The 24,475-nt window shown below is 46.2% G+C and overlaps 1 protein-coding gene across 1 annotated transcript; it reads right to left on the bottom strand.

Moving 5' to 3' along the window:
- Positions 1-1,909: 1,909 nt before the first annotated feature.
- On the bottom strand, positions 1,910-21,888 carry LOC144695826 (class I histocompatibility antigen, F10 alpha chain-like). The gene is made up of 8 exons (XM_078566844.1): positions 21,683-21,888; positions 19,272-19,532; positions 13,427-13,702; positions 13,031-13,309; positions 8,421-8,537; positions 7,543-7,575; positions 2,862-2,897; positions 1,910-2,490 (listed from the first exon to the last, which is right to left on the bottom strand). The coding sequence occupies exons 1-7, from the start codon at positions 21,732-21,734 to the stop codon at positions 2,866-2,868; spliced, it is 1,050 nt and encodes a 349-aa protein (XP_078422970.1). The 5' UTR covers positions 21,735-21,888; the 3' UTR covers positions 1,910-2,490; positions 2,862-2,865.
- Between the last annotated feature and the right edge of the window lie 2,587 nt (positions 21,889-24,475).

Genomic DNA, 24,475 nt, shown 5'->3' with positions numbered 1-24,475 from the left:
GGGCAGATACGTGGCAGATGGAATTTAACCCTGAAAGGTGTGAGCTAATACATTTTGGAAGGAGTAATTTAACAAGGAAGTATTCAATGAATGGCATAACACTAGGAAGCACTGAGGAACAAAAGGACCTTGGCGTGTGTGTCCATAGATCTCTGAAGGTGGAGGGGAATGTTAGTGGGATGGTGAAAAAGGCATATGGGACATTTGCCTTTATCAATCGAGGCATAGATTACAAAAGTAGGGAGGTCATGTTGGAGTTATATAGAACCTTGGTGAGGCCACAGCTGGAGTACTGTGTGCAGTTCTGGTTGCCACATTATAGGAAGGATGTGATTGCACTGGAGGGGGTGCTGAGGAGATTCACCAGGATGTTGCCTGGGATGATACATTTAAGTTATGAAGAGAGGTTGGATAGACTTGGGTTGTTTTCGTTGGAGCTGAGAAGACTGAAGGGCCTCCTGATTGAGGTGTACAAGATTATGAGGAGCATGGACAGGGTGGATAGGGAACAGCTGTTCCCTTTAGTTGAAGGGTCAGTCACAAGGGGACATAAGTTCAAGTTGAGGGGCAGGAGCTTTAGGGAGGATGTGAAGAAAAACCTTTTTACCCAGAGAGTGGTGATGGTCTGGGATGCACTGCCTGGGAGGCTGGTGGAGGCAGGTTGCCTCACATCCTTTAAAAAGTACCTGGATGAGCGCTTGGCACATCATAACATTCAAGGCTATGGGCCAAGTGCTGGTAAATGGGATTAGGTAGGTACTTCAGGTGCTTCTCACTTGCAGACTCGATGGGCCAAAGGGCCTCTTCTGCACTGTGTGATCCTATGATCCTGTGATATCAGTGATGAGCCTAATGGGTACAATAACATGCTATACGCTGCAACAACGGGTTAAAACACTGACCATGTGCAGCAAATAGATACCCCCGCTTGTTGGGAAGACCTTTGGAATTGGGGTTGGAATGTACAGGCACACCAAGTGATGAGGATCATCTCCCATGTTTCGGTTATCGCCCAGTTAGTATTGGTTCTATACTCACCATGCTTGGTTTACCACACCAGGAGGGCACACAAACAGCTGTGCACGCGGCTACACGTTAAATATGGTGCCCATTGTGATGAAGTGGTGAGGTGATGGCGTGGCGGGCGAATGAGACCCGCCCACAATCCAAACGGCCTGTTTCCCGGGAATACATAATTAGTGACGCAGGATTGGGACGATACAGCGTGAAAAGCCACCATTGCCACCAGTGGGTAAAACGTCCTTTTCCCACCCACTACTGCACATAGTGTCAAATCTGGGATGATTATGCCCTCAGTGAGTGTGTCTCCAATGGCAACTGAATTTTCCCACCACTCGACATCATCCACCCCTGACCAACCCATAAACCCATTAACAGGATCTTCACTTCATTACCCATTAAATCTTCAATGAACATTTAAATGAGAAAAACTGCAAGAACTCTACAAACCCTGTCAGATTGTGTGAACTCATTCCATATCTTTCAACATTGCTGTGCGGACCATGGAACAGTGCAGTTAGCAGTCACACTCTCTGTCACCTCCTTCCACACCAAGACACTAACTTTACTCGGTAGCCCACACTTCTCATTACTGAGACACTGGAGACACTTCACCTCCACCTCACTGGCAAATGTGTTGAAGTTTGATTCACTAAAGTTATGACACGTCTTCCTCTCGTCTGTCTTTTGCTCTGTCACCTTCTTGTCTGTAAACTATTGAATAAATGCTGATGGAAAGCAGTGAATGATGCTGCCATTTGGTATGAACTCACCCAGTTCACCTTGAACTGAACCCCGACAACTGCCCATTCCAAGACCCACAAGCTGCTGAGTGAATGAATTAAACCTTTCTTGTGAAATCAGTAAAGAAGAATTCAGACAAGTCAACTACTGACAATTATTTATTGACAACAAACCACAATTATCAGCACTTGTAGTGAAACATTGAGGATATAAATGATTTTCATCTCCGTAAATATATTTTATTAATACAATTTATACATGTACATTATATAACAGTGTAAATCTGACACTACAGAAAGTGCAAAATAGATCAGCTTCTATCAATATAAAATGTGTCTCTCTGAGTTGCCTCACGACATTTACTCTGTTCAGGTCAATCACTCAACCTGAACAAGTTGTTGACGATAAGAAAGTGTGAGGGAAAATCATCCCTGAAGTTCCCTTCGACTGTGAGAGCTATCACATTGTGGATACTGGATGGAAACGCTACTTGAGAAAGTCTCACTTGAATAATCAGGATCCCAACCGGGTGGATCCAGGATCCACTGTTCAATTTGTGGAAACCCATTCCCAGGACAAATAGATCTCCATCATCAAAGAACTCAGTGTAAACAATGAGCTGTGATTCTGTGTGTCTGCTGTGATATGGAAGGATGGACGATGATGTCCATGTTCACACTAGAACAGGCGAATCCAGTTATTCATCAATGAGGATCTGGGAATGTCCTGCAGTGGAACACAGTAAACCCACGAGGTAAGGAATGGACATAAACAGGGCAATCGGTTCAGGGTCAGGAGGGCAGTGAAATTAGTCTGATAGGTTTTAACAGTGTCTGGGAGGGTGAGACAGGGTCAGGAGGGCAGTGAAATTAGTCTGTCAGGATTTAACAGTGTCTGGGAGGGTGAGACAGGGTCAGGAGGGCAGTGAAATTAGTCTGACAGGTTTTAACAGTGTCTGGGAGGGTGAGACAGGGTCAGGAGGGCAGTGAAATTAGTCTGACAGGTTTTAACAGTGTCTGGGAGGGTGAGACAGGGTCAGGGGGGGAGTCAAAAAGTTACAACAATATCAATGGAGGAAATATTGAAATGTCACTCACTGAATCAGGAAGGTTCTGGAATGGAGAGATCAGAAGCTGTGAAAATAAAAACAGAATGTGAGAAATGGAATAAAATTTGAGAGTGTGAGATATTCTGTATCACTCACCGGGCCCAGGATTCAATCACCTCCCAGCATTAACTAAACTGGATCACACATGATAAATGAGCACAGAGGGAGTGGAGGATGAGGGAGAGGTGGGTGAGGGACTGGAGGCTGAGGGTGCAGAGACAGGGTGTGGGGAGTGAGTAAGTGGAGGGTAAGTGAGTGGAGGGAGAGGTGTGAAGGGTGAGGGAATGGAGGCTGAGGGAATAGAAGCGTCAGGAATTGAAGGGTGAGGGAATGAAGGATGAGCGTTTGGAGGTTGAGTGTGTATAGATAGGGAGTGGAAAGTGAGGGAATAGAGGGCACAGCAAGTGGAGTGTGAGGGATTGGAGGTTGAGGGAGTGGAAGCTGAATGAGTGGAGGCTGAGTGTGTATAGATAGGGAGTGGAGGCTGAGGGAATAGAGGGGACAGCAAGTGGAGGGTGAGGGACCATAAGACCATAAGATGTAGAAGCAGGCCACTCGGCCCATCGAGTCTGTTCCACCATTTAATGAGATCATGGCTGATCTGATAATCCTCAACTCCACTTTCCTGTCTTTTCCCCATAACCCTTGATCTTCTTACTGATTAAAAATCTGTCTATCTCAGCCTTGAATATACATAACAACCCAGCCTCTACAGCCCTCTGCGGTAAAGAATTCCACAGATTGACTACCCTCAGAGAGAAGAAATTCCTCCTCATCTCTGTTTTAAATGGGTAACCCCTTACTCTGAGATTATGCCCTCTGGTACTAGACTCTCCCACAAGGGGAAACAGCCTCTCAGCATCTATCCCGTCAAGCCCATAAGAATCTTGTATGTTTCAATAAGGTCGCCCCTCATTCTCCTAAACTCCACTGAGTACAGGGCCAACCTACTCAATCTCTCCTCATAAGAAAACCCCTCCATACCCAGGATCAACCTAGTGAACCTTCTCTGGACTGCCTCCGATGCCAGTGTATCTTTCTTTAGATAAAGAGACCAAAACTGTTCACAGTATTCTAGGTGTGGTCTAACTAGTGCCTTGTATAGTTTTAGCAGGGCTTCCCTATTTTTATACTCCATTCCCTTTGAAATAAAGGCCAACATTTCATTTGCCTTCCCTATTATCTGCTGAACTTGTATGCTAGCTTTTTGGGATTCATGCACGAGGACCCCCAATCCCTCTGTGCTGCAGCTTTCTGCAGTCTTTCTCCATTTAAATAATATTCAGCTCCTCTATTCCTCCTGCCAAAGTGCATAACCTCAAACTTTCCCACATAAAATTCCATCTGCCAAATTTTTGCCCACTCACTTAACCTGTCTACATCCCTCTGTAGACTCCTTGTGTCATCCTCACCACTTGCCTTCCCACCTATTTTGTGTCATCTGCAAACTTGGCAATAGTACATTCACTTCCCTCACCCAAGTCATTAATAAATATTGTAAATAATTGTGGCCCCAGCACTGATCCCTGTGGCACTCCACTGATTACAGGTTCCCATTTTGAAAATGCACCCCTGTATCCCAACTCTCTGTCTTCTATTAGTTACCCAATCCTCTACACATGCTAATATACTACCCCCAATGCCATGGGCTCTTATCTTATTAAGCAGCCTTATGTGTAGTACCTTATCAAATGCCTTTTGGAAATCCACATATATCACATCTGTTGCCTCCTCAAAGAATTCAAATAAATACGTCAGGTATGATTTCCCCTTCATGAAGCCATCCTGACTCTGCTTGATTAGATTATGTATTTCTAAATGCTCTGCTACTACATCCTCTATATTAGACACCTACATTTTCCCAATGACAGATGTTAAGCTAACTGGCCTATTGTTAGCTGTTGTTTGTCTGCCACCCTTTTTGAATAAGGGTGTTCCATGTCCCAATCCTCTGGGACTTTTCCAGAATCTAAGGATTCTTGGACAATTACTACCAGTGCATCCACTATCTCTGCAGCTATTTCCTTTAATATCCTGGGATGCAACCCATCAGATCCAGGTGACTTATTGGCCTTTAGCCCGATTAGTTTCTCCAATACTTTTTCTCTAGTGATGGTTATTGTATTTATTCCCTCCCCACCTTTTGCCCCTTGATTATTTAGTACTTTAGGAATGCTATTAGTGTCTTCTACTATGAAGACTGATGCAAAGTATTTATTCAACTCCTCTGCCATTTCTTGGTTCCCCAATATTATTTCCCCAGCCTCATTCTCCAAGGGGCCTATGTTCACTTGGCCTCTCTCTTCCTTTTTATATATTTAAAGAAGCTCTTACTGTCCGCTATTATATTACTTGCTAGTTTACCCTCAAAGTTTATTTTCTCTCTCTTTATTTTTTTGTCATCTTCTATTGGTTTTTAAAACTTTCCCAATCTGGCTTACCACTAATCTTTGCCACATTGAATGCTTTATCTTTCACTTTGATACTATCCTGAACTTCTTTGATTAACCATGGTTGGTTTATCCCCCTCCTACAATCTTTCTTCCTCACTGGGATATATCTTTGTTGTGAGTCATGAACTATTGTCTTAAACGTCTGCCATTGTTCACCAACCGTCTTTTCTGCTAAACTCCTTTCCCAGTCCACTCCAGCCAACTCTGCCCTCATTTCCTTGTAATTATCCTTATTTAAGTTTAGTAAAGATATTTCTAAACTAAGTTTCTCACTCCAACTGAACTCTGAATTCCACCATGTTATGGTCACTGTTTCCCAGGGGATCTTTGACTCTGAGGTCAATTATTAAACATGCCTCGTTCAGATTACCGGATCCAAAATAGCCCGATCCCTGGTTGGATCCACAACATATTCTTCGAGGAAATTGTCCAGAATACACTTTATGAATTCTTGCTCGTGGCTACCTCTGCCAATTTGATTTTTCCAATCAATATGGAGATGAAAGTTGCCTATGATTAATATACTACCTTTTTTACATTCCCTCATTATTTCCTGATTTATTCTCTGTCCTACAGTATAGCTACTGTAGACTATTCCAATCAGAGCCTTCTTCCCCTTGTTATTTCTTCTCTCCACCCATATGGATTCTACATCTTCCGATCCAAGATCCTTTCTTGCTTTCGTACTTATTCCATCTTGTACCAACAAGCTACCCCAACCCCCTTTCCTTCCTGCCTGTCCTTTCAAAAAGTCACATACCCCTGAATATTTAGTTCCCAGCTTTGACCTCCTTATAACCACATCTCCATAATGGCAATAAGATCATACCCATTAACCTTAAGGAATCAAAGGATATTGGGAGAAAGCGGGAACAGGCTATTGAGTTGGATGATCAGCCATGATCATGATGAATGACGGAGCAGGCTCGAAGGGCTGAATGGCCTACTCCTGCTCTGAGTTTCTATGTTTCAATGTTTCTAACCTCTAATTCTGCTGTTAATTCATTTATTTTGTTCTGAATACTATGTGCATTTCAGTAAAGAGCCATTAATTTTGCCTTTTTACAATTTTTTTACCCCTTTGACGCTATTTGCTGCTTTTTTTAATGTTTGTACCCTCTGTCCCTTCTTGTCACACTCTGGGTATCATTACCTAAATAGCTGCCCTGCAAGGCTGCCATATTGTTTTGCTTTGTAAGCCTACGTATCCCCTTTCCAGAACCCTCCCCCCTCTAATTAGTTTAAAGCTCTCTCTACAGCCCGAGTTATTTGATTCACCAGGACACTGGTCCCAGCATGGTTCAAGTGAAGCCGATCCCACTGGAACAGCTAGTTTCTACCCCAGTTCTGATGCCAGTGCCCCATGAACTGAAACCCATTCCTCCCACGCCAATCGCTGAGCCATGCATTTAACTCCTTGACTTTATTTACCAATTGCCAGTTTGCCCGTGGCTCAGGTAGTAATTCCGGGATTATTACCTTGGAGGTTCTGCTTTTTAATTTAGCTCCTAACTGTTCAAAGTAGTAAAGTCTGAGGGAGTGGAGGTATCAGAAAGTGGAGGGTGAGGTAATGGAGGGAGAGAGAGTGCAGGTTGAGGGAGTAGAGGGTGAGAGTCTGGCTGAACAAGTTGATGGTGAGAGAGGGGACGGTGAGGGGGAGGTCGCTGGGGGGATGGAAGGTAAGGGAGTGGAGGGTGAGTGAGAGGAGGGTGAGGCGTGAAGGGTGAGTGAGTGGAGGTTGAGGTATGAAGGGTGAGTGAGTAGAGGCTGAGGAAATAGAAGGGTCAGGAAGGGGAGGGTGAGGCAATGAAGGATGAGGGAATAGAGGGTGAGGGAGTGGAGACTGTGTGTGTACAGATAGGGTGGACGGTGAAGGAATGGATGGAGGGAGTGGAGGGTGCGGGAGTGCAGGGTGAAGGAGTGCAGGGTAGGGGAGTGAAGCTGAGTGAGTGGAGAGTAAGGTGTGGAGGATGATGGAGTGGAGGCTGAGGGAGTGGAGAGATCAGCAAGAGGAGTTGAGGGAGTGAAGAGAGAGTGAGAGGAGGATCAAAGAGTGGAGGGTGAGGTAGTGGGGTGTGAGGGAGCAGGGTGTGAGGGAGTTGAGGGTGAGGGAGAGGAGGGTGAGGTTCCCCCCTGTGTAACCCTGAGTTACTCCCAGGAGAATGTAATTCTACAACTTCTATTTCATTCCCAACAATCTGTCCCTCAGTCACTTACTCTGAGCTGTTGTGTAGGTGACACTTGGTGAATCTGCAGAAGCAAAATAAATGTCAGTTAGAATGGGGAATAATCCATTATCAGAGAGTGAGAACACAACAAGTGTGAGGGAATGGAGATTGTGTAAGAAATACTCATTCCCACACACCCCTCCATACTTACACTTTATGGAGATCCTGTCGATCTCTCCCATTCCATCGATATTCAGTAGGTGAGGATGTGAGTGTGTGTGGTGGGTTTAATGATCAATATTAGACCCGGTCTGGGCTGATCACACAAAGAAGGGTCAGACAGGGAACAAGACGTGTTTATACGTGTGTATCTGTGTGTGGGAATTAAATCATTTCCATTCAACACAGTGTCCTTTACTCCCAGTACTGGAGATTCCCCCACATTCACTGTGTCCCCTCAGTTCTACATTCCCCGCACTCTCACTCGCCCCTCTCAGTGTCCTATACTCCCAGTACTGGAGATTCCCCCACACTCACTCTGTCCCCTCAGTTCCACATTCCCCTCTCTCTCACTCTCCCCTCTCAGTGTCCTGTACTCCCAGTACTGGAGATCCCCCCGCACTCACTCTATCCCTCAGTTCCACATTCCCCTCTCTCTCACTCTCAGTGTCCTGTACTCCCAGTACTGGAGGTTGCCCCACATTCACTCTGTCCCCTCAGTTCTACATTCCCCTCTCTCTCACTCTCCCCTCTCAGTGTCCTGTACTCCCAGTGCTGGAGATTCCCCCACACTCACTCTGTCCCCTCAGTTCCACATTCCCCTCTCTCTCACTCTCCCCTCTCAGTGTCCTGTACTCCCAGTACTGGAGATTCCCGCACACTCACTCTGTCCCCTCAGTTCTACATTCCCCTCTCTTGGATTCTTACCTCTCCGTTGTCTTTTCCAAATGAACACTCCAATTATCCCGAATATAAAAATTCCAGCGATCACTAATCCTGTTACAATTCCAGGATGCAGGAGTTGTCCACTCTTTTCTGGGATTTCTGAAATACATTTTAATAACATGAGGATTGTCTCTCTGTTCCCAGATCCATCTACAGTGCTACCTTGTCTGCACTGAGTGCTGTCTTTGGCTGCATTTGAGTGCTTCAGTTGAAGTTTGCTGAATGAGGGAGTTCAGTGAAGAAGGGGTGAGGTGATCCTTTCAGTTTCAACCTTTCCTCAGACAGAAGTGCAGCGACCTTGGTAAGTAGGACTTGGTGAGTGTTTCTCCAGCCCTTAATATTCTCTAAACTAGTGGAAGTAATATGAAAGAGAGTAATTTAAGGGTAAGTCATGGCAGGGTAGCTAAGTCACATGGAATGCTCCTCCTGTGCAATGTGGGAAGTCAGGGGCACTTCCAGATTTCATGGTGACCATATGTGTAAGAAGTGTCTCCAGCTGCAGCTACTTGAATTCCGCTTTTTGGATCTGGAGCAGCAGCTGGAGTCACTGTGGAGCGTCTGTAGGGCTGAGATCTTCGTGGATGGCACAACAGTGAGGTGATCACACCGCAGGTGAAGAGTGCACAGACAGAAAGGGAATGGGTGACTGCCAGATAGAGTAAAAGCACGATGCAGGTACTGCAGGAGCCCCCTGGGTCCATCTCCCTCTCTAACAGCTTTTCCGTTTTGGATACTGCTGGGGGAGATGGTGTCTCAAGGGAATACAGCAGGAGCCAAGTCTGTGGCACCATGAGTGTCTCAGCTGCACAGCAGGGGAGAAAACAGAGTGGGGGAGCAATAGTGATCGGGGATTCTATTGTAGGGGGAGCAGATAGATGTTTCTGTGGCACCAGGATGGTTTATTGCCTCCCTGGTTCCAGGGTGAAGGATGTCACTGGGCGGCTGCAGGACTTTCTGAAGGGGGAGGGTGAATAGCCAGATCGTTGTCCATATCGGTACCAATGACATCGGTAAAATAGAGATGACGTCCTGCAATATAAGGAGCTAGGAAATAAATTAAGAAGCAGGATCTCAAAGGTATTAATCTCAGGATTACTCCCAGTGCCATGAGCTAGCGAGATCAGGATTAGGATAATAGATCAGACAAATCCATGGCTGGCGAGATGCTGTAGGAGGGAGGGATTTAAATTCCTGAGGCATTGGGACCGGTTCTGGGGAAGGTGGGACCTGTACAAGCTGGACAGTTGGCACCCCAGCAGGACTGGGACCAATATTCTCACAGGGTATTCCCTAGTACTGTGAGGGAGGGATTAAACTAGGTTGGCAGGGGGATGGGAACCTGAGTGGGGAGACACAAGAGAGGGAAATAAAGATAGAATGAAAGACAGAAAAATAAAAAGTCAAAGTGGAAGGCAGAGGGAACAAGGGCTAGTAGAAAATAGGGCCATAGTACAAAAAAGATGTGTAAAAAGGCAACTCTAAATGCACTGGATCTGAATGCATGGAGCATTCGCAATAAGGTAGATGAATTAACAGCGCAAATAGATGTAAACGGTTACGATATGATTGCGATTACGGAGACATGGCTGCAAGGTGACCAAGGCTGGGAACTGAATATCCAAGGGTACTCAATATTTAGGGTGGACAGGCAAAAAGGATAAGGAGGTGGAGTGGCGTTGTTAGTTAAGGATGAGATCAGTGCAATAGTGAGAGAGGATATTGGCTCAGAAAATCTAGATTTAGAATCAGTCTGGGCGGAGCTAAGTAGCAACAAGGGGTGGGAAACATTAGTGGGAGTTGTCTCTAGGCCTCCATACAGGAAATTAAAAGTGCAAGTAATGAGTGTGCTACAGTAACCATGGGTGACTTTAATCTACATATAGACTGGGCAAACCGATTTAGCAATAATACTGTGACGGATCAATTCCTTGAGCATGTACAGGATTTTTTTTCAGATCAGTGTGTCGAGGAACCAACTAGTGAACAGGCTCTCCTAGATTTGGTATTTTGCAATGAGATGGGGTTAGTAAATAGTCTTGTGCAGGGTTCTTTAGGGAACAGTGACCATAACATGATAGAACTCTTCCTTAGGTAGGAAAGTGAAGTAGTCCAAACTGAAACTAGGGTCCTAAATCTAAACAAGGAAACTACGAAATCATGAGGCATGAGTTGGCTAAGGTAGACTGGGGAACTTCATTAAAAGGCATGATGGTGAATAGGCAATGGTTAATACTGAAGGAATGAATGCATGCAATGCAAGAGTTATATATTCCTTTCTGGCACAAAAACACAACATAAAAAGCCCCAACCATGGCTAACAAAAGAAATTAGGGTTAGTTTTAGATCCAAAGAGGATCAACTGTCATAGAAAGTTGCTCGAAAAAGTAACAAGCTTGAAGATTGGGAGCAGTTTAGAATTCAGCAAAGGGAGACCAAGAGATTGATTAAAAGGGGAAAAATAGAGTTTGAGAGTAAGCTTGCAAGGAACATAAAAGAGGACTGGAAGAGTTTCCAGAAGTACGTAAGAAGGAAAAGATTGGTAAAGACAAATGTAGGTCCCTTACAGTCCGAAATGGGAGCAGCGCAAGTAAACAAATACTTTAGTTCTATCTTCACTGAGGAAGACACAAATAACTTCCCAGAAATATTACGGAACCAAAGGTCTAATGAGAAGGAGGAATTGACGGAAATTAGTATTACTGAAAAAACAGTGCTGGAGACTTGGATGCAGGAACAGAGAGTTGTATATCCAAGTTTACTGATGACACTAAGTTAGGAGACACAGTGAAGGGAGATTGACAGATTAAATGAGTGAATTCCATCTGCCACAGTTATCCCCAATGTGGGATCATCCACATTAAATCTGGGAACAATAATTTGGAATATTTTCATCATGTTGAGAGTCTAGGAGCTGTAAAAAATCAGAGATGTGGATGGCCAATTACACAAATCACTAAAAGCTCGTTCACTGTTATAAAAAATCAATCAGAAAGGCTAATGGGTTGTTGTCCTTTATCTCAAGGGGGTTTGAACACAAAGTGAGGAAATGATGCTTCAGTTGTACAGAGCTTTGGTCAGACTTCATCTGGAGAATGACATTCAGTTCTGGACACCAAACCTCACATTAGATATACTGGCCTTGGAGGGGGAACAGTGTAGATTCAGCAGAATGATCCCACAGCTCAGAGGGTTCAGTTATGAGGACAGGTTCTATAAAGCGGACATGTATTTCCTTGTGTTTAACAGGGTGAAGGATGATCTGATATGGATGTTTAAAATGATAAAGGGAGTTGATAGAGTCGACAGAGAGAAGCTATTTTCTCTGGTGATAGAATCCAGAACAAGAGAGAATCATCTTCAGTTAGAATGAGGTCATTTAGGAGTGAAATCAGGAAGCGATTCTTCTCAAAAAGGGCAGTGGACATCTGGAACTCTCTCCAGCAAGAGGCTGTGGGAGCTGGGGGTCAACTGAAATTTTCCAGACTCAGATGGGGAGATTTTTGTTGGGTAAGAGCAGTGAGAGATATGGAGCAATAGTGGGTAAATGGAGCTGAGGTACAGATCAGTCAGGATCCCAATGAATGGTGGAGTAGACTCAAGTGGTTGAATGGCTTAGTCCTGTTGCTATATTGCTCTTCTTAGCCAGTCCCTTGGTATCGAGGATGACTTGTTTCCACTCCAGTTCAGTGGGTTCTGAGATGGTCGATAAGTCCAATGTGCGATCTGCAGCCTCTGCCACATGAGGGACAGATTGTGCTTGAAGAACAATCAGGTAGATGAAGCGTTTAGAGGTGTTTGTTCTCTCGCTCTAATGCTTCGACTTTGCCTCTCCTGGCTCCTGGTAAAGTCTCTCAATGTGTTCAGTGCCTTTCTGAATTAACCCTTCTCCATTTTAGTTGATCACAAGTCCGGCTCTCCAGTGATTCAGTGAGATGTTTCTCCTCTTCACGGATGCTTTGAAGATTTCACTCAAGGATTTCTGCTGTCCTCTGGTATATGATCCTCCATCCACAGCGGAGCTGGTTTTGAGGGGTTAGCACTCTGATGCAGTGTATGTTAGCTCGGAAGAGCACACTGCTGTTGCTCTGCCATTCTTGCCACTGGATATGGAGAATCTTGTGAGGGAACTGATGTTGATACTTCTCCAGTGCTTTGAGGTTCCTGCTGTAGGCTGTCCAAGTCTCTAGAGCATATAGGAGAGCAGGGATCACTGCTGTCTGATGAAGCATGATCTTAGTCTCGGGATTCAGAACCTGGTCAACAAATACTCTGTGGAAGCTGCTGAGTAGAGACTTTAGCTTTCAGTGTGGTCAGTGATAGATTTTCTCAATGTGCAATTTGCGAGTCTGCAGATGATGCTTGTGTGTCTGCATAAACACACACACGCACACACACACGCACACACACACACACGCACACACACACGCACACATGCAAACACACATTCAAACGCACATGCACACGCAGACACATGCACACACACAAACACACACACACACACACACACACACACAGACACACGCGCGCACACACACACACACACAGACACACGCGCGCACACACGCGCACGCACATCTAGTACAGTTCCTTACCCCACTGATAGAGCTGGGTCTCTGCCAGGCTGCAGTGTTCAATTTGACAGGAGTATTGATCCTCATCCCCAGCATTTATTTCAATCTCTTTCTGGATCTGATGGGTCCCATCGTGGTTGGGTCGAACCCCCGAGGATAGTGTCTCAGACATTACCTCTCCATCCCTTAGCCAGCTCACCTCGATGTCTACAGGATAAAACCCAGTAACCAGGCAGGAGAGAGTGAGCGGCTTGTACTGACTATTGGGCTCACTTCTGGAGATGAACACTTCAGGCTGAACTGTAATGGGAAAGGGTGAAAACACAAACAATAGACAGACACTGAATGGAATGGGAGAACGCTTTCATAGACCAGTGAAGTTAAAACAGAACATGGGAACAAAACTGAAATAAATACCTTTCCTTTGGAAACATTCCTTTCCAGTCTGGAAATGCAACAGCAAATACTTAGCAAAGCTTTCTTCTAGACGTCTTTTCCAATACTTGTTCCAGGATTCATCGGAATTCCATTTCTCTTTAACCCACACTGCAAAGTGATTGGTTGTGACCCATCTCATTCTGTCTGGCTCTAAACTAATATAGTCCTTCCCATCAAATCCAAACCGCATCGATCTCTTAATGGAGCCGTCTTCAGTGACATCAACAATCATGATCAATTGGAAAATGTGAATTCCTTTCAGTGACCAAACAAAGATCAATAATCAATAATCGATTGTTAATGAAACGTTACCAACAGTTTGAACAGAGGGGAAAGGGGATCTAGTACCAGATAGAAATGGATGCAACAGAGGGTGGTAGTGAGAAGTGACTGAAGCATTCTGGGAGAAGTCAGCACAGACACTGCGACTCTGAAGGAGATTGAGGAGAAGGACTCTTGCACTCAACAGTAGGAAGAGCATCCAACAGAGGGCGGTAGTGAGATGTGACTGAAGCTTTCTGGGAGAAGTCACCACAGACACTGCGACTCAGAAGGGGATCGAGGAGAAGGACTCTTGCACTCAACAGGAGGAAGAGGATCCAACAGAGGGTGGTAGTGAGATGTGACTGAAGCTTTCTGGGAGAAGTCACCACAGGCATTGCGACTCTGAAGGGGATCGAGGAGGACCCACTGTCAAAGAACGGAATAGCCCCAAACATTACATTGCTGTAGTGTTTCCATCCCTCCCTCCTCCTCAAACCAAAAATAAAAGAAAGGGAGAGGCAGTACCTTCAGGAGTGCAGCAGACCTGAGAGGGATACTCAAGTGGATTTTTCTTAAAAAGCAGCTGATTGGTGAGTAAAATCTGGTGAGTTTTTTTTCAATCTATGAAAGTTATTCATTGCTTAATACTGAGATAGGAGCTAAAAAAAAGTATAGAGTAGTACTGTACAAGTATAATTAGTCAAGAAATAAGATTCCTAGCTAACATAAATAAGGCCCCGAGCTACCCTAGCATATTTTTAAGGGAGTAACTAGCTTAATCGAGAGGGACGTCATGGCAGGACATCTCAGACCCATGATATGCTCCTCCTGCAGGATGTGGGAAATGTGGGACGATTCCAGCATCCCTGTCGACCATGTGTGCGGAAGGTGTATCCAAATGCAGCTTCTAGCAAACCGGATTTCGGAGCTGGAGCTGCGGGTGGACTCATTGTGGAGCATCCGCGATGCTGAGCAAGTCGTGGATAGCACGTTTAGCGAGGTGGTCACACCGCAGGTGAAGATTACACAGGCAGAAAGGGAATGGGTGACCATCAGGAACAGTAAAAGACTCAGGAAGGTAGTGCAGGAGTCCCCTGTGGTCATCCCCCTCTCTCACAGATATATCGCTTTGGATACTGTTGGTGGGATGGCCTCTCAGGGGAAAGCAGCAACAGCCAAATTCACGGCACCGTGGGTGGCTCTGCTGCTCAGAGGGGCGGGAGGAAAACAAGTGGCAGGGCTATAGTGATAGGGGATTCAATAGTTAGGGGCACAGACAGAGGCTTCTGTGACCGCAAACGTGAATCAAGGGTGGTATGTTGCCTCCCTGGTGCCAGGGTCCAGGGTGTCACGGAGCGGCTGCAGGACATTCTGGGGAGGGAAGGTAAGCAGCCAGTGGTCATGGTACACATTGGTACCAACAACATAGGGAAACTAAGGGATGAGGACCTGCAAGCTCAGTGCAGGGAGTTAGGAGATAAAATGTAGTAAAATGTAGGATCTCAAATGTAGTAATCTCAGGATTACTCCCAGTTCCACGTGCCAGTGAGAGCAGGAATAAGTGGATAGACCAAATGAACACGTAGCTGGAGAGATGGTGTAGTTGGGAGGGATTCAGATTCTTGAGGCACTGGGACCGGTTCTGGGGGAAGGTGGGACCTGTCCAAACCGGATGGGCTGCACCCAGGCAGAGCTGGGACCAGTGTCCTTGCGGGGGCTTTTGTTAGTTCTATTGGGGAGTATTTAAACTAGTGTGGCAGGGGGATGGGATCCCAGGAGTAGGATCAGATAGGTCAGATTCAAATCAGAAAAATGGAGGTAGAACATTAGCTAGGGACATTGTGATAGACATGGAGTTACAGGAGAAGCAAAGTTTAAAAAGTGTCCAGCAAGGGAAATTGACGGGATTAAACTGTTTATACTTCAATGCAAGGAGTATTACAAACAAGGTAGATGAGTTAAGGGCACAAGTAGACACATGGCAGCAGGATGTCATTGCTATAACGGAGACCTGGCTAAAGGAGGGACAAAACTGGCAGCTTAATATCCCTGGTAATAAAGTCTTCAGACACGATAGAGTAGGAGATAAAAAAGGAGGGAGGGTAGCACTAATGATTAAAGAATCAATTCCAGTTGTGAGAAGGGATGATATACTAAATAGGTCAACAAACGAGGCTTTATGCATTAAGCTTAGAAATAAAAAAGGGGCAGTCACACTACTGGGAGTATACTACAGACCCCCAAATAGTGAAAGGGAAATAGAAGAACAAATATGTAGACAAATTTCTGCTTGTAAGAACAAGAGGGTAATAATAGTAGGAGACTTCAACTATCCTAATATCAACTGGGATTCAAACAATATAAGGGGCACTGAGGGAGAAAAATTCATGCAGTGTGTCCAGGAAAATTTTTTCAACCAATTAGAGACAAACCCAATGAGAGGAGATGCAATTCTAGACCTAGTCTTGGGGAACGAAGAAGGGCAAGTGGGTGAAGTGACAGTTGGTGACCATATCGGGGACAGTGATCACAATTCAGTTAGATTTAGCATTACCATGGAAAAGGACAGAGATAAGGCAGGAGTAAAAGTCTAGAACTGGGGGAAGGCAAATTGTGCAGAAATGAGAAATGACTTGGCTGAGGTGGACTGGACAGCACTGCTGGAGGATAAAACAGTGGAAAACCAGTGGGAAGCACTAAAAAGTGAGATCCTAATTGTACAAAGTAGACATGTCCCCTACAAAAATAAGAGTGGTAATGCCAAATCTAGACCTCCCTGGTTGTCTAGAGGAATACAGGGGAAGATCAAACAGAAAAAGAAAGCGTACGATAGGCACAAAGAACTAACTGCAGAGAGCCTAGACGAATATAAGAAGTGCAGGGACGAAGTAAAAAAGGAAATAAGGAAATCAAAGAGAGGGTATGAAAAAAGATTAGCAAGTAAAGTTAAAGATAACCCAAAGATGTTTTACCAATACATTAATGCTAAAAGGTTAGTTAAGGAAAAAGTGGGACCTATCAGAGATGAAGATGGAAACTTGTGTGTAGATGCAGAGGCTGTGGGAAGGGTTTTGAATGAATATTTTGTCTCCATGTTTACAAAGGAAAGGGAGGATGTAGATATAGTAGTCCAGGAGGAACACTGTGAGATATTGGACAGGATAGTCATAAAGAGAGAGGAAGTACTCAAAGGGTTGAAATCCTTGAAAGTTGATAAGTCACCAGGGCCAGATGGATTGTTGCCGAGGCTGCTGAAGGAAGTCAGGGAGGAGATAGCAGATGCTCTGAGGATGATTTTCCAATCTTCACTAGATACAGGGAAGGTATCGGAGGACTGGAGAAATGCATAGTGCCATTGTTTAAAAAGGGATCAAAGGAAATGCCAAACAATTATAGGCCAGTTAGTCTTACATCGGTGGTGAGCAAATTAGTAGAATCAATCCTGAGAGATAGGATTAACTGTCATGTGGAAAGGCATGGACTAGTCAGGGATGGTCAGCATGGATTTGTTAAAGGAAGGTGTTGCCTCACAAATTTGATTGAATTCTTTGAGGAAGTAACAAGAAGGGTTGATGAAGGTAGTGCAGTGGATGTTGTGTACATGGATTTTAGCAAGGCATTTGACAAGGTCCCACATGGCAGATTGGTCAGGAAAATAAAAGCCCATGGGATTCAGGGTAATGTGGCAAAGTGGATAAAAGGTTGGCTTTGTAACACGAAACAAAGGGTAATGGTCAATGGATGCCCTTGCGAATGGAAAGTTGTCTCAAGTGGTGTTCCACAGGGCTCGGTGTTGGGACCCTTGCTGTTTGTGTTATATATTAACAATTTGGACGTGAACGTGGGGGGCATGATTGGGAAATTTGCAGATGACACAAAGATTGGCCGAGTAGTGGATAGTGTAGAGGACAGCCATAATCTCCAAAACGATATAGATGGGTTGGTGGAGTGGGCGGTAAAGTGGCAGGTGGATTTTAATACAGAGGAGTGTGAGGTCATACATTTCGGGAGGTCAAACAGTTACAGGGATTACACAATAAATGGGAATATACTAAGAGGGGTAGATGAAGTGAGAGATCTTGGTGTACAAGTACACAGGTGCCTGAAGGCAGCAGTTCAAGTAGACAAGGTTGTAAAGAAGGCATATGGAATGCTCTCCTTCATTGGCAGAGGTATAGAATATAAAAGTAAGGATATAAATTTGGAATTGTATAAAACACTGCAGAGGCCACAACTGGAGTATTGTGTGCAGTTCTGGTGACCACATTACGGGGAGGACGTAATAGCTGTGGAGAGAGTGCAGAGGAGTTTTACAAGAATGTTGCCAGGGTTAGAAAAGTGTAGCTATGAGGAGAGATTGGATAGGTTGGGGTTATTTTCCTTAGAACAAAGAAGGCTGAGAAGAGACTTGATTGAGGTGTACAAAATTATGAGGGGAATAGATAGAGTGGACAGGATAAAATTGTTTCCATTGATGGAGAATTCTAGAACCAGGGGACATAGATTCAAGATAAGTGGCAGAAGGTGTAGGGGGGACATGAGGAAGAACTTTTTTACGCAGAGGGTAGTGGGTGTCTGGAATTCGCTGCCCAAGTTGGTGGTAGAGGCAGAAACTTTAAACTCTTTTAAAAAGTACCTGGAACTGCACCTAAAGTTCTGTAAACTACAGGGCTATGGGCCGGGTGCAGGAAGGTGGGATTAGAAAGGGCACCTGGGTATCCTCGAGCTGGCATGGACAAGATGGGCCGAATGGGCTCCTTCTGTGCTGTAACATTTCTATGGTTCCATGGAGGGTTAGAATCACAGTCTGATCAGAGGGGAAAGGGGATCTAGTATCAGATAGAAATGGGGGATTAGAGTCACAGTCTGATCAGAGGGGAAAGGAGAAAAAGAACCAGATAGAAATTGGGGATAAGAGTCACAGTCTGCTCAGAGGGGAAAGGGGGTCTAGTATTAAGTTGAAATATGAGAGGAATTTTCAATGATTATTGGACCGTATGTCCCAGGGGTCAGTGCTGGGAGATAGACTGAGTGGAGTGACCCAGGGGTCAGTGCTGGGAGATAGACTGAGTGGAGTGACCCAGGGGTCAGTGCTGGGAGATAGACTGAGTGGAGTGACCCAGTGGTCAGTGCTGGGAGATGGACTGAGTGGAGCGACCCAGGGGTCAGTGATGGGAGACGGACTGAGTGGAGTGACCCAGGGGTCAGTGCTTGGAGATGGACTGAGTGGAGTGACCCAGGGGTCAGTGCTGGGAGATAGACTGAGTGGAGTGACCCAGGGGTCAGGGCTGGGGGATGGACTGACTGAAGTGACCCAGGGGTCAGAGCTGGGGGATGGGCTGAGTGGAGTGACCCAGGGGTCAGGGATGGGGGATGGGCTTAGTGGAGTGACCCAGGGGTCAGTGCTGGGAGATGGACTGAGTGGAGTGACCCAGGGGTCAGTGCTGGTGGATGGACTGAGTGGAGTGACCCAGGGTCAGTGCTGGGAGATGGACTGAGTGGAGTGACCATGGGTATAATGAGGACAATCAACGCTAAGTGTCTATCTGCCGGATCTCACCGGATGTCTGGTTTGACATCTTCTTTATGTTATTCAGATACTCCTTTGCCTGGTCTGAATGTGACAGTGCCAGATCTGTGACACGGTCCCAGAATTTCTTGTCCAAATATTCAGCCATGAACTGCTGCCTGGGGATGCACCGCCGGATATTACTGTCATAATAACCGATTTGGACTCCATTGACCATCGCAACACCAGTGACCTCAGGAAGATCTTCAATGCTGCAGGCGACAGTGCACATCACGGTGAGTGATATAGTGTCTGTGAAGCGAACAATTAAAGGGATGGGTTAATAAACATTTCCACACACGAACACCTGATCAAAGTGAGGCCCATCCACACTGACAATCTCCAATAATCCACCACTTTATCACAATGTCAGAATCCTGTCTGATATTATACACAATCGTATTAAACTGGGTCAGAATTAGATGCTGCAGCCTCTCAGAACAGGGAATAAACCTGGAATCAGAGTCACTCAGACACCCGATGGAGTCAGTGTGGGCACGTGGGAGAGTCTGGGACACAATCTAGGCATTAGAGTATTAAACAGAAGATCACTAATCTGGAACAGTAACCAGGACACACCCGGTCTATCACTAACCCGGAACAGTAGCCTGGGACACACCCGGTCTATCACTAACCTGGAACAGTAACCTGTCACACACCCAGTCCATCACTAACCTGGAACATTAACCGGGACACACCCGGTCTATCACTAACCCGGAACAGTAGCCTGGGACACACCGGTCTATCACTAACCTGGAACAGTAACCTGTCACACACCCAGTCTATCACTAACCTGGAACAGTAACCTGTCACACACCCTGTCTATCACTAACCTGGAACAGTAACCTGGGACACACCCAGTCTATCACTAACCTGGAACAGTAATCTGTCACACACCCAGTCTATCACTAACCTGGAACAGTAACCTGGGACACACCCAGGCTATCACTAACCTGGAACAGTAACCTGGGACACACCCAGTCTATCACTAACCTGGAACAGTAATCTGTCACACACCCAGTCTATCACTAACCCGGAACAGTAGCCTGGGACACACCCGGTCTATCACTAACCTGGAACAGTAGCCTGTCACACACCCAGTCTATCACTAACCTGGAACAGTAACCTGGGGCACAGCCGGTCTATCACTAACCTGGAATAGTAACCTGTCACACACCTGGAATAGTAACCTGTCACACACCCTGTCTATCACTAACCTGGAACAGTAACCTGGGACACACCCAGTCTATCACTAACCTGGAACAGTAACCTGGGACACACCCAGTCTATCACTAACCTGGAACAGTAATCTGTCACACACCCAGTCTATCACTAACCTGGAACAGTAACCTGGGACGCACCCAGGCTATCACTAACCTGGAACAGTAACCTGTCACACACCCAGTCTATCACTAACCTGGAACAGTAACCTGGGACACACCCAGGCTATCACTAACCTGGAACAGTAACCTGGGACACACCCAGTCTATCACTAACCTGGAACAGTAACCTGGGACACACCCAGTCTATCGCTAACCTGGAACAGTAACCTGTCACACACCCAGTCTATCACTAACCTGGAACAGTAACCTGGGATACACCCGGTCTATCACTAACATGGCATAGCTGACCAGGGAACATGTGGGGTGAGGTATTGAGGAGATTCTTCTGACCAGGGAAGATCTGGAGAGAGATATTGAGGAGACCCTCCTGACCAGGGAACATCTGGAGTGAGGAATTCAGGGTAACCGGAGGGCATGTCTACTGTTTATCGTCATAACCAGGGAACAAGTGGTGTGAGTGAATTCCGGATTGAAATGAAGAGAAACAGGAATATTTGGGAGGATGAAGTGTGATACCATAGTGGAGGAACAGTCACTGTATGAACAGTCTGACTGTCAAACAGGGTGATGGACAATCCAGAGCAGGGTCTCCACTGTCCCTCACAGAGCTTTTTAATCACCCCTTTATACAGGGTCAGGAGGATGTTGGTGGTCTGAGATAACCTGGTCTATTCAACTGGGAGGGCATCACAGCTGATCCTGGATTATCCTTCTCCTCCACATAGTGTTTTGAAGACTTTAGACCAGGAGTAATGAAACTCTTTTAATTCTCCCAATCGATGTGAAAATTAAAATTGTCCATTTGAAGCATTTTCCATTTGCTCCCAGCTTCTCTGCTCTCGGTGTTTCTACATCCTGCTGTCAGGAGAGCTGGACACAAATCCCATCAGAGTCTTACAGACTGTGCTGACTTCAATGGTGTAAAATATCAGGCTGGCTGTATAACAGACGGCTGATCAAACATCACCCATTTCAAACTCTCACCAAAAGATTCCAATTAACCCCAGAGAGAGAGAGAGAGAGTGAGAGTGAGAATGGAGGGCTGAATTCTGTACTTACCGGGAGAGACCCAGGAAATACACAGGGAGATGGAGAAAAGGATCAGCAACATTCTGGGAATCCACTGTCCCTGTTCCAATCAGGAACTGGGAATGAAACACTCTGAGGGAGAAACTAATACTGTTTATAAACTGGGGAAAAACAACAAAAATAACAAGTTTATCGAGGATCCATTTTACTGTTTAACTTGCACTTTGATAATTTCCTGATTACAGAACCAGAGGGTGAATGATTGGTTAGTTTCAGAAAAATACCCAATTAAATGCATAAAGAGACTTTTGTCACCAGTTACCAAGATGGTCAAACTGAGACAGGTTAAGAGTTTGGCTGTATGAAAACAGAAACAACAACTTATATTTATATAGCACCTTTCACCTAATGAAACGTCCCCAAGACGCTTCAGGGGAACATTATAAAACAAAGGATGACCCTGAGCCACACAGGTCAATGCTCACAAGCTTTCTCAGGGAAGCAGCTTTTAAGGAATGTTTTACAGAGAGGCTGAGAGGTGGAGGGAGGGAATTCTAGATCTAAGGGCCGAGGCTGCTGAAGGCACAGCCCCCATTGTGGGTGATTATAATTCCTGATGCTCACAGTGTCAGCATTAGAGGAGCACAGATATCTCACAGGGATGTGGGGCTGGAGGAGATTACAGAAATAGGGAGGGGCAAGGCTGTGGACAGATTGGAATTTTAAAATTGAGGTGTTGCTTGACTGGGAACCAATGGAGGTCAAAGAGCACAGGGGTAACTGAGGAACAGGACTTGGGTCGAGTGCAGAGAGCTCAGTGAGGGGGTTCATGGAGTGGGTCCTGTAGCGAGAGCTCAGTGTGGGCGATTCAGCCTGTTCACTGCACTCTCGTCCTGTTAGTTTGACTCCCTCCCCTCACTACCCTCCTGTAAGTTTGACCCCCTCCCCTCACTCTTTTCCTGTAAGTTTGAATTCCTCCCCTCCCCTCAGTCTCTACCTGTTAGTTTGACTCACTCCCCTCACTCTCCTCCCGTTAGCTTGTCCCTCTCCCCTCACTCTCCTCCCATTAGTTTGACCCTCTCCCCTCACTCCCCTCCTGTTACTTTGACCCCCTCACCTCACTCCCCTCCTCTTAGTTTGATTCCCTCTCCTCACTCCCCGTCTCCCCTCCTGTTAGTTTTACTCCCTCCCCTCACTCCCCTCCTGTTAGTTTGACTCCCTCCCCTCACTCTCCTCCTGTTAGTTTGACTCCCCCTCACTCCCCTCCTGTTAGTTTCACTCCCTCCCCTCACTCCCCTCCTGTTAGTTTGACCCCCTCACTTCACTCCCCTCCTGTTAGATTAGCTCCCTCCCCTCTCTCTCCTCCTGTTAGTTTGACTCCCTCCCCTCACTCTCCTCCTGTAAGTTTGACTCCCCCTCACTCCCCTCCTGTTACTTTGACCCCCTCACCTCACTCCCCTCCTGTTACTTTGACCCCCTCACCTCACTCCCCTCCTGTTACTTTGACCCCCTCACCTCACTCTCCGCCTGTTAGTTTGACCCCCTCCCCTCACTCCCCTCCTGTTACTTTGACCCCCTCACCTCACTCCCCTCCTGTTACTTTGACCCCCTCACCTCACTCTCCGCCTGTTAGTTTGTCTCCCTCCCCTCACTCTCCTCCTGTCAGTTTGTCTCCCTCCCCTCACTCTCCTCCTGTTAGTTTGACCCCCTCCCCTCACTCTCCTCCTGTTAGTTTGACTGTAGTGTGACTGCCAATCACAATGGGACAGCCACCTGTACAGGAGGAAGGCAGAAGCTGGCAATGGGGGCACGACTGTCAGACATTGTGTGAAGAGGGACAACATCTTCTGCAGGATGGGCAAAACCCTGAACAGGCGGAGGGTACAGGAGAGGAAAGGGGGCAGGAAGGGCATGGAGATCATACCCTCTACACAGGATTCACCAGCAGAGACAGAGCTACCTGGAGGTGACTGAGACCCAGGGTCACAGGAGACTGTGACCCCCCAGGCAGAAGGTCACAAACATCTGCACCCTGTTGCCGAAGAGCTGGACCCTCACAGCGATGGCCGCTAGGTCCTTCCTGTAACCGTCAATGTCTCTGTGCCCTTTAACCTCTTCACTCCTGGCTCCTTCCCTGGATCAGCTGAGGGCCTTAGTGACATCTCACAAACAGCTGTCCACCACTGCATCTGGCTGGGCACTGATGCCCTCTTTCCCACAGCTGGACAGTACTTGCATTTCATAACAGACACAGTGGCACAGGCACAGAGGGCATTGGGTTCACCTCCACTGGCGGATTCTCCCTGGTTCAGGGCACCATCCATTGTACCCAGGTGGTCATCGAGACGCCCAGTGACATGCCAGTGAGATCCATCAACAGGAACGACATCCACCCCCTCAATGTCCACCTGGTCTGTGACCACAACAAGAGCTCCCTCCATGTAATGTCTGTCGTGGGGAGTGTCAATCAGTCCCACACTTCATCTGACCCAGCTCCATCCCCACCCCCACTGGCTCTAAGTGGACAGGGAACCTGTCTCCAGATCACTTACAGGGGCAACCCTGTGAAAATCTGAACTTTCATCACTTTCCCACCGGAGGCAGCTTCCTGACCCCAAAACACACCCGGATCCTGTTTCCTGCTGAAATTTCAGCTTTTACTCTCGTTTCCCAGCCTGAATCTCACTGTGTCTGTGTTTGATCGTCCTGGTAACTGGTGACTAGCGACTGTTTATTTATTTCATTCGATATTGTTCTGAAACTATCCAATCATTCACCCTCTGGTTCTGGGATCAGGAAATTATCAAATCCTTGAGATAAACA

This window comes from Cetorhinus maximus, chromosome 21 (genome assembly GCF_964194155.1).
Source record: "Cetorhinus maximus chromosome 21, sCetMax3.hap1.1, whole genome shotgun sequence".
Lineage (NCBI taxonomy): Eukaryota > Metazoa > Chordata > Chondrichthyes > Lamniformes > Cetorhinidae > Cetorhinus > Cetorhinus maximus.
Note: the sequence above shows the minus strand (reverse complement) of the source record. Positions and strands in the feature narration are given on the sequence as shown.

Coding starts and splice junctions, on each gene's coding strand:
- LOC144695826 (XM_078566844.1), bottom strand. CDS start 21,734: ATGTTGCTGATCCTTTTCTCCATCTCCCTGTGTATTTCCTGGGTCTCT. Junction 7,576..8,420: donor TTGGAAAAGACAACGGAGAG/GTAAGAATCCAA, acceptor TTGCTTCTGCAG/ATTCACCAAGTGTCACCTAC. Junction 2,898..7,542: donor CACCTACACAACAGCTCAGA/GTAAGTGACTGA, acceptor TTATTTTCACAG/CTTCTGATCTCTCCATTCCA.